The sequence below is a fragment of the Erigeron canadensis genome, unplaced genomic scaffold (genome assembly GCF_010389155.1).
Source record: "Erigeron canadensis isolate Cc75 unplaced genomic scaffold, C_canadensis_v1 Conyza_canadensis_unscaffolded:282, whole genome shotgun sequence".
NCBI classification, from domain to species: Eukaryota; Viridiplantae; Streptophyta; class Magnoliopsida; order Asterales; family Asteraceae; genus Erigeron; species Erigeron canadensis.
The window spans coordinates 9,908-20,868 of record NW_025215693.1 but is presented as its reverse complement, the minus strand read 5'-3'; the positions used below and the strand labels follow the sequence as shown (position 1 = coordinate 20,868).

Sequence of the window (10,961 nt, the reverse complement as noted above, 5' to 3'; positions counted from 1 at the left end):
AGTAGATAATTATTGTAATTTTCTATATATATATATATATAGTAATAACTTAATTAGTCACTATAACTTAACTAATCTTTTTACAGTAGTACCTAAAGTGATTAAATATATATACTTATGATACATCAAAGTGTGACCTTCTATTAGCCAACACAAATAAACCTAACAAACTATTGATTGTCATTTGGTAAAGTAATTCCTATGAAAACCGAAAGTGTTACTCCGAAGTGCACTCTCATCCACCTCATCATTCTCTTGTCCTAGCTAGCCGCCAAAACCTTATAAATAGCATCTCATCTCTACATTAATTCACATAACTTCTCCCACTTTCAATTTCAATTCCATTCTATTTTCATTTCCAATTTGAATTTCAATTCAAAAATGGATTCAGCCATGAAAAGTGATAAACCACCACCTAGAGAAGCTTTGCAGATGCAACACCATGAACCACCACAAAGACCAATATGGCAAATCATAATGGTTGCCGCGATTGCAGCCGGTGTCCAATTTGGTTGGGCCCTTCAGCTCTCTTTACTCACTCCTTATGTCCAGCTTATCGGTGTCCCGCATACCTGGTCTTCATTCATCTGGCTTTGTGGCCCGATTTCTGGTATGATTGTTCAACCCGTTGTTGGCTATTACAGCGACCGATGCACCTCCCGCTTCGGTCGCCGTCGTCCTTACATCGCTGGTGGAGCCGGTCTGGTTGCCATAGCCGTGTTCCTCATCGGCTATGCGGCTGACATTGGAGTCTCCACCGGTGATAAGATCGGCGCGCCGACAAAGCCGCGCGCCATAGCTATCTTCGTCATTGGTTTCTGGATACTAGACGTTGCTAACAACACCCTACAAGGCCCATGCAGGGCCTTGTTAGCCGACTTAGCCGGTTCAAATTCTAGCAGAATCAGAACCGGTAACGCATTATTTGCGTTCTTCATGGGTGTGGGAAACGTGTTGGGTTACTCGGCCGGTTCCTACACTCATCTCTACAGAATCGTTCCCTTTACCAAAACTGATGCATGTGACGTATATTGTGCAAATCTAAAAACATGTTTTTTCATCTCCATAGCGTTATTAGTAACAATCACAGTCATCGCTATGGCGACTGTGTCCGAAGAGCCATTTGTGCCAGAGGTCGACGAAAGTAAATCGTCGTCCAAACAAATGGTCTTCTTTGGCGAGATGTACGCGGCCTTGAAAGGACTTTCAAGGCCCATGTGGATCTTGTTACTGGTAACATGCTTAAACTGGGTTGCATGGTTCCCATTCTTATTATTCGACACTGATTGGATGGGTAAGGAAGTCTATGGTGGTACCGTCGGAGAAGGTCAGTTATACAACCGTGGTGTTCGAGCAGGGGCGTTGGGTTTGATGCTTAACTCGGTTGTTTCGGGTTTGGCCTCCCTTTGTATCGAGCATTTGGCTCGCTGGTTAGGTGGTGTCAAGAGGTTGTGGGGTGGTGTTAACTTTCTACTAGCTATATGTTTAGGGATGACGGTCGTAGTGACCAAATTAGCTGAAAGTTCACGGCAGTTCACGACGGCACCTGACGGCACCGTCACCCCTCTGCCACCAAGCGAGGGTGTAAAGGCCGGAGCTTTGAGTATTTTCGCCGTTCTTGGTGCACCACTCGCAGTGAGTTATTGTTGCATGCTATTTTTTCTGATCTGTATACAAACTCTTTATTGTTGTTTTCTGATATATATATATATATTTTCTTGATACAACACTTGTCTAAAACTACATACAAGATGCATATATATTTTTGATTGATTAACTTTTTAGTTCAGTTAGATATGATAGTTAATTATTTATAACGAGTCAAACGGCATGAAATTTATATATTGTAATATTTATTTTTTAACAATCGTTACCTTTTTTTAGGAAAGCAGGAATTTTAATAACTAAATATACATGCCTTTGCGAAAAATAATACTGTATGCAATTAGTAACAGTTTTAAATCACTGGTCTTAGCACTTTTCTCTACATGGGACATAAGGCTATAGCCAAGAAGTAATAAATGTCTAAAGCAAGTGCAATTGGACCAAAAGAACACTGGATTAGTTTTACTTTATCAATAAAACTTTTCAGTATATTTATACTATTTCTTTTTGGTAGATGCAAGCACAATTAACATACTTCAACTAGCTCAAGTAGTTTGAGTACCTGTTTTACAAGCAGCAGGTTTTAGGTTCAAGACTTGAAAAGTATATATAGGAAGTCTTTCTATGATGACTTGACTTGGGTATATCCAGGTTCAAGTCTGAGAAGGCAGGGTTTACCCCTATTGATCGTCGTGCCTTCAGGCAGATTAGTAGGGAGTTTTCCCCCATCGGGTATTTGAAATATGCATTTCTACTTTGAGGGAGTTCTCTAACGCGGACCCGGTTAAGACAACATATGTTAAGCCTCTCGCTGTCGAATCGCGACACGAAGTTCTCAACCGAAATTCACCTTTTAAAAAACAAAGATGCAAGCACTATTATTTGCGGAGTATTTTTTTTAATAAAAAGTTGTCGTATTTTCTTGAGACCATTTATTGCGCCTATACTCAGAATAGAACTAAGTCTGTGAGTAGTTGTTAGGCCCCTACCAACCGTTGACACCATCATTTCTCTTTCTCAATGCTATATCAGTTTTTTTCTCTTAAATCACTTCTTCCTTAATCACTACCAACCCTAACTTGTTCTCCTCTTCCTCAACTACCGACCAAAGAAAAAAACAAAAGAAAAACAACAAAAATGCATTTGGCCCCACACTCACCACCTCTCCCTCTATCCTCCCCCTTCCATTCATCGACGAAGCCCACGAACCAGCGCTGCCAATGGATTCCTCGTCGATGGCATTGAGGTAGAACCGACGAAGAAGCCGTTGGCACCGGCCTTAGGATTAAAACTCGTATATCTGTTTGAAGTTTAAAATCAGAGAAATAACATAACACTAAATTATAACCGTTGTCCGACTGTAAAGTTTTTATTTTCTAATGACATAATAATTGTATAACAAATATAATTGATGCGATTGCATACGTATAATTAAAGGAATTGAACATATCCTTTGGTAAGAGTATATATGCAAAAATTAATATTCTAGGGAATCGATTATATCTTTGGTAAAAGGAGATTACAACTTCTGTGCTACATGTCTATTATTATGAAATCAACTGTTATGAGGACTTTATGCGTTATATAAAATTATTCTTATGCTTATACTAATATCGCTTTTAAAGTTGATTTGGGTACTCGTATTAAGAGTTTTATTTTTTGTATTACATAAATTATATTCCGTCCGTCCCTCTAGAAGCGTCGTGTTTTAAGTTTACAAAGTCTTTATTATTCAACTTTGACCTTAAATATTTTTTGTTTGTGTTGTATAAATTTTGATAAAATTTATATGAGTTGATTGAGTTTTAGATATATTTTCGTTGGCTATAATTTTCATCAAGTATCATATAACAAATAAAATATATATTTAAGGTTAAAACTATAAAACAAAGACTTTGAATGTTTAAAATGAGACACTTCTAGGGAGACGGAGGAGGTAATTATTACTTTGATTATACTCGTATACCTTTTCTTTTTTTCTTTTTTTGACAAAAGAATAAAGAAATATCGGCATAAGATTTCATTTTACTTTTTAATTATATAGATATCATAACCAACATAGTATCAATTTAAGATGGTGTCCACAAATATCTATTAAATTTATGAAATAAGTTTTATTTCTCTTTTATAGATTTCATCATAACTTTATATGGTATTAATTAATTAACAATGATCAAAAAATGATGTTTTGTAAATTATTGATGTTCTTGTTTATACTTCAAGTGTTTTATCTAATTATATGTCATATATATTTCAACAAGAACTTCTAATATTAAGTACGTGGTTTTTGCATGATTCAGGTAACTTTTAGTGTTCCATGCGCTCTAGCTTCAATATTTTCAAACAATTCCGGGGCAGGACAAGGTACATAAAGATACTCCTAATAATGAGTTTATGACATGTAAAAAAAATAAAAATTAGTAGATAACATATGTCATATTTTTATAGTTTTAAGGGGATTTTTAGTATATATTCTTTAAGAGGATTTTTTTTAATCATTTTTCATATATAACATCTACAGCTTATAGTTTACCAATATTTTATATGCTTATTCTATTCGCACAGGTCTATCACTTGGTGTGTTAAATCTTGCAATCGTCATACCTCAGGTACATATTCTTATTACAGTTCATTCCCAAAATAACAACAATATTTTAAGAACATAATTTAAAACTTTAAGAATATATAGGTTGAAGTTTTTATCATTAGCCGATAGGAAGTTTGTAAAAGTAACTTACAAAAAGTCCATATTGTCACTTTTGAAAAATTTAAACTTTTAAAGAGACAATTTTTGCCATCATGTGGAACATGCTACTGGGCTATCTTATCATTGACTAAGACCAAACAAATATTTGTAACTTATCATCAACCAGACCATTATTTGGCTTCTATTGAGGTAATAAAAACACATGGGTTAGGGGGTGGTGGATGGTCCTATAAGAATTGATAAGAATTAATTTGGGACCCTGACATTTGTCACCATGCCTCATGACCAAAATTTGAGGTGTATCGCTTACATTTTTGGGAAGAGATACGTATATAATCGGGGGATGGGAATATAAGGCTGTCGGGTATCTAAGCTTAAGTGTGGAACATTCATATATTGTTTTTTTAATTCATAAAAATCATGGGCCCATGCATTTATTCATTAGAGAAGATATAATAAAATATTAGTATGTGAAAGGTTTCACACCTAAACTTAGGTGCCGGATAACCTTATATTTCCTTTTTCCTATATAATTTGGTTGAATATATAAACCTACCAAAATGAGCAACGGTTCACAATAAGTTAATATGGGCCATAAGTTAGAAGATGTGGAAGAGTTGCTACCTAACTTGTTCCTTTTTAATCAACTTAAATAACAAATTGGTCTGTGTAATGAGTATAGACTTACAATACGTTCTTGATTTTTTTTAAAGAAGAAAGAGAAAAGAATGCAAATGATTTTATAATAATTTGTGTTCTTGAGTTTTTTTAATAAAAGGAAAATAAAAGAAATGAAATTATATAGATGTATTTTTTAATTAATTTTGTTACCAAAATTTTCTTCTCAAAATATGAGATGATTTGCAAGGATCTTTTCTCTCATTCTCATCTCTTTCATTTATTTTATTTTTTTTAAATTAGGACTAGAGAACACAGTGTTATAGTTATAGTGGTTGTTTTGTTGTTAAAAAATAAATAAATTGAGTGATTCTTTAATCATATTGGGTTGGCTTGTCTTAAGTAATGGGTCAAAAGGCTTTTCAGTTTATTTTAATAAGTTCAAATGGATACAGGGCCAACTAAATTGAGTTTGATTTGACATGATTTACCAATAAAAAATTAAAGTTAAACTTAAAACCATTAATTAGGGGCAACAATTTAGAACTTAAAACCATGATATTCTTTTCTTTTACCTTTTAAGAAAAATGTGTTATATATTACATTTAAGGTACAATCGATTATGAAATTAATCATGGAACTTAATTGCATTATTTAATTTCAACAGATGGTGGTATCGGTTCTTAGTGGACCATGGGATGCCCTATTCGGTGGTGGCAACTTACCTGCATTCGTGGTGGGAGCTGTGGCGGCCGCAGCCAGTGGTATCTTTGCAATGACCATGCTTCCATCACCACCACCCGATGTCGTACTTTCAAAGGTTTCTGGAGGCGGGATGCATTAGAGTAAATAATGGTAACTACTCAAAAGCTTCCAACTGGGTCAGGTTGGGACATTTAGGATGAAAAAAGTTGTATTTTCATTTGGATGTTGATTTGTGCATATATGCTAAGCATGATGCAGAAATCATTAGTGATTCCCGCATATGTGATGTTTGTGTTTAAGAGAATGTTATGCCATTCCTCCATTATTTGTGTGAGACACCACTTCATGCTTGATGGAATCGAGTCTTCGCTTTATTCATGTATACAACTATATGTTTTTAGTTGGTTCAAGAATAAAAATTCAAAGTTTTACTGTTGATGGTTTTCATATATAAATTGGTATTTTACTGGCGTAACTTGAATTGTTACCTTGTTCTAACTTTTCTTTAACCGTCAACTTAAATCTTTGAGTTTGATGGTTCTGTTAACGCTATTGTTCTAAAAAAATGATATTATTCTAAAGAGTTATCGACGTAAATCGTCCATGTGGTTTACTTAAAAAATAACGTTTGAGCCCTGTAGTTTAATAACCTCATTGACCAATAACCTCGTTGACAGTTCTTTATAAGAGGACAAGGTTCGTGTTTCGTCTTTTACGTTCACGGTCATTATCATCCATCCGTCAAAATCCTCACGTGCTTCCCACGTGAGGGTACTGTTGGAGTGTGATCATTTTATTATAAATCGCATGTCCGAAAATAATTAAGCCTACAGGGTCACACGAAATGACACGGTAACTCTATATTATTAATTGATATATTAAAGTAATATTTTAATTGATTTGATCATGAAATTATTAATAAACATTTATTAAATGTTAAATAAATAATGTTTATTAATTAAAAAGGAATTAAAAGTCAGAGTTGGTCTAGGATTAAGGGGAAGGGGGGCCGAACCATCTAAAGGGTTTTAGGCCCTAAACTAAACTTGTCTATCAAGTTAAGTAACCATAAGCCTATAAATAGAAGATTAAAGTTAGAGGTTTTTCATAAGTTCACAAGCGAAAAAACCCTAACTAAAAATCTCTCTCTCTCTCTCCCTCTTTTTTCCGATCGACCGAAGCAAAGAGAACTCCAAGGGGTTCGGGTTTTAGGGTTTCGACTTCAAGGGTTCAAGCAAGGGGTTGTTTGGTTCGTGATCGGGGTACTAACATACAATATACGGGGTGTCTAGTGTGCGATCGTAGAGGGGTTTTACTTTGAACCCTACAATAATAATAATCTATTTATTAATAATATTATTGGAAGCTTTGCGCAAAGGTACACGTTTCGATTCTATTCTTTGTTAATTAATTTGATTGCATATTTGTTTCGATTTCATCCGTTGCGCTTACTCGTGATTATGTATGATTATATGCTTATATTCTAACAGGTACTTTAGTATTTTCCAGAGTATAAAGGACCAAACGTTATCTTTTGGCTGGAAATTTCAAGATCTATATATTTCTATCCAAAATTATTTCAAATTTCCAATTTGTATTTTTCATCGTCATCAATTCATACATAAAAAATTAATCAATCACCACCATCACCATCTATCCATCCATGTATCTATGTATATATCTAAAACTAAATCTACACGAAATACATAAATTTACAACAAACCTTGATTCAATAAAAAAACTACCCCAAGCAAGGTAGTGATTATTGCCTGAAAAATGGGATACAATGGATGACCGGAAAAATGGAGAGGATGGGATGCAGTGGTGGTGAGGGTTGCTACGATGGTGAGGAAGAAAACGATTTATGTCAAATCCTCCCTGTGGGCGGCAAATGATGGTTGGAAAACGACAAACCCAATTAAAATCGATCTATATATCCATTTATATTTTTACCTTGAAGATCTATATGATATACTCAATAACAAATCCTATTGAAATCCATCTATATCCCCATCTAGAATTTTACCTTCAAGATCTATGTGTACCCATATATTATATATATACACGAGAGTAAGTACCCGCGCGTTGCGGCGGTGAGATGGTGGGGGTGATAGCTAGGTCAGAGAGTGTGATAGTCAAATGCCTACGGCCTCCGTCCTCCGCCCTCAGATTTAAAAATTCGTTAAAAGTATATCGAATGACATCTCTAATGAAAGAACATGAAATTTTAAGAACACCCATACAATTTTTATAATTTATCGACGTATGATTTTTGAAATAAAAGATTTTGAATGAATTGGAGGAATAAATGATTTATGGAGGAGAGAGAAAAAAGCTGATTGGTTGAGATTTGAGGAGAGAGAAAGGGTATTATGGTTATTTTAGATAAATATATAATAGATGAGAGGGGTATTTTGGGGATGTACTTAAAATCTATATTGAAAATTTCAACTCAATGTTGAAAATCTGGAAGGATTCTGCTTTATAATATAATATATATATATATATATAGGGGTGGGTTATTTATAGTACAAACATTTAAAAAAGTACAAAAAGTACATGTCTAAGTTAACTTACACATGCTTGTTCCTTCCATCTCCGACCACCACCACCACCACCATGATCATCTCCGACCACCACCATGATTCTCCGGCGATGACGACCATCTCCGGCGAGACTTACACATGTGTAACTACAACATACACATGTGTAAGTTAACTTTTCGGCGAGAATTAGGTTCGTTTTCGGGTGGATACGGTACGGGCCAGAGGCCCTCATCCGTTCTAAGCTGACCGTCAAGGGACGCATATGGGAATCGTATGGATTTGATGGGCGGTGATCCAAGAGATGGTGACGGTTTGCTACGGTACAGGCGAAGCCCTTGATGCCGGTGCCGGCGCCGGCGTCGTGGTTGGGGTGGTCGGGGATGATGGTGGTTGGTGATGATTGTCTCGCGAAGGAAAAAACCTAGAAATTTTAGACCCTAAAATGCTAAAAAGAAAAGTTGTACTTACACATGTGTAAGTTAGTTACACTTATGTAACTCTCGCCGAAGATGGTCGCCGTCGCCGGAGGATCATAGTGGAGGTCGGAGATGATCATGGTGGTGGTGGTGGTGGTCGAAGATGGAAGGATAATGGAAGAAAAAGGAGAAAATACCTTGTACTTTTTGTACTTTTTTAAACCCTTGTACTAAAAATAACTTTCCTCTCTATATATATATTGAAAAGTTATTTTGAGAACTTTTCAAATCAAACCCAACCGATGATTATTCTTTATTTGAAAATTATTTTTTGATTATTTTCTGAATATATAACTTATGTGTAATTTTGAAATTATAATTGTGTGGAGGCATAGATTATCATCCGTTATATAATTATGTAGAGATTTGGATTGTTGATCACATGTGCAAAAATATTGCTATGATTACATGTGATTGACTTGTATACATGTGATCATAGCAATATTCGTGCACATGTGATCAAGAATCCAAATCTCCACATAATTGTATAACCGATGATATATAAATATAATCCATGCTCCACACAATTATAAACTTCAAAATTACACATAAGTTATTCAGAAAACAATCAAAAAACAATTTTCATGTAAAGAACAATCATCGGTTGGACTTGATTTAAAAAGTTCTCAAAGGTTCTCGCCAAAAAAAGGAATCTCAAAATAACTTTACCCTATATATATATATATATGGGTTGGGTATTATAAAACAATTATTAAAGTAAAACAAATAAGACAAGATCTTAACCCTTAGATCATGGTTAATTGATGCACGAAAATTCACGAAACAATTGATGTACAATGATTTTCATGATGCACGGTGATTATCACAGAAGAAAAAACTATTGTTTTATTTGTTTTACTTTAATAAATGTTTTATAATACCTATAAATCTGTGTATCGGGTTTTGATGATGTAGGGGATGATGTGGGCAATGGTGGCTGATGTCGTGATCTGGTGATGGCATAACAACGGCGGCAATAACCTATTGGTGGTCAGTGGTCTGGTGTTGAATTTATACAGAGAGAGAAAGAGAATTGTGATATAAAAATGAATTCACACCCATAGATATATACATGTACATACATATATTTGTACATACATAAAAATTGTAGTTGTTTTTGATAGTGAAGTGATGATGATTTTTGTGGGGGTTGGATAATGGATACAGAGACATGGATATTAAGGGACAGTTTGGTTCACATAATGTTTTTTGAAAGAATTAGAATTTGTGTAAGGAATTGGAATTTGAAATAGTTGAAATTTGAAAGTTTTAATATTTGTCTTGTGTTTAATGGAATTCAGTTGTAGGACTTAAATATAAACTATGTCAAATGACAAAATTAACCTTTATTATATTTAAATAATATAAACTTTTTCATTTTAATTACATATACTATAATAATAATAATAATAATAATAATAATAATAATAATAATAATAATAATAATACATGGATGATAGATACAAGTACATAACACAAAAAAGACCATCAAAAACAAAAGTCTCTATCAAGTACAAACAACCACAACCTAATCGGCGACCGATTTCTTTTTTTCACCGCGTCAAAATCTAACTCCGGCAGTCTCCCATCAAGATCTTTTCTTTTTCTGAAAAGCACCTGATGCGTAAATCACGCTAACACTTAAGCACAACGGAATTAAACAACAACTTTGTCGATGCACGTTGATGTGACAACAACAACTTAGATTTGATATGTCGTTTAGATTGAGACATTATGTTAATTTATGTCGTATCTATATATGTAATTGATAGATTATGGACTTTATGTTTTGGTAATGATCGATTACATGTTTTGGTGTTATATATATGTGTTATGTATGATGTTTGTTGTGTGATATACAAGTACAAACATAATATGTGTTAGGATTCCTTAATATGAAACACTTAGGAATATAACTAAGTCTTATATCTAACGAAGATAAGGTATATCTTCGTTAGAGGCAAACGAAGATAAACTTCGTTTGGTACAAACGAAGATTAACTTCGTTATATGGGCTGGGCAGCTAAGTTCGTAAGAACAAAGCCCAGTTCGACCTGAAACATATATATACGAATGAATACCCTAAAATAAGGTATCACATTCGACAGACACGTACTCCAGACACCTAAGTTCGTTCTATAGCTTATAGAAACGAATATAGCATCATACGACTGATTATTTACTTGATAATTAGCGATATACCCGTTTACTAATCAAACTAGTTATCTCGTGAGGATTCCGCACTCACGACATAATCATAGACGATCTCGAGAGCGATCTGTAGCTATCGAGGGACTCACAAGT

At 34.4% G+C, this 10,961-nt stretch overlaps 1 protein-coding gene across 1 annotated transcript; it reads left to right on the top strand.

Annotated features, from left to right (window-relative positions):
• The first annotated feature begins 303 nt into the window (after nucleotides 1-303).
• LOC122584458 (sucrose transport protein-like) lies at nucleotides 304-6,071 on the top strand. Its single transcript, XM_043756620.1, has 4 exons — nucleotides 304-1,635; nucleotides 3,906-3,969; nucleotides 4,171-4,214; nucleotides 5,598-6,071. The coding sequence occupies exons 1-4, from the start codon at nucleotides 382-384 to the stop codon at nucleotides 5,772-5,774; spliced, it is 1,539 nt and encodes a 512-aa protein (XP_043612555.1). The 5' UTR covers nucleotides 304-381; the 3' UTR covers nucleotides 5,775-6,071.
• The last annotated feature ends 4,890 nt before the right edge of the window (nucleotides 6,072-10,961 follow it).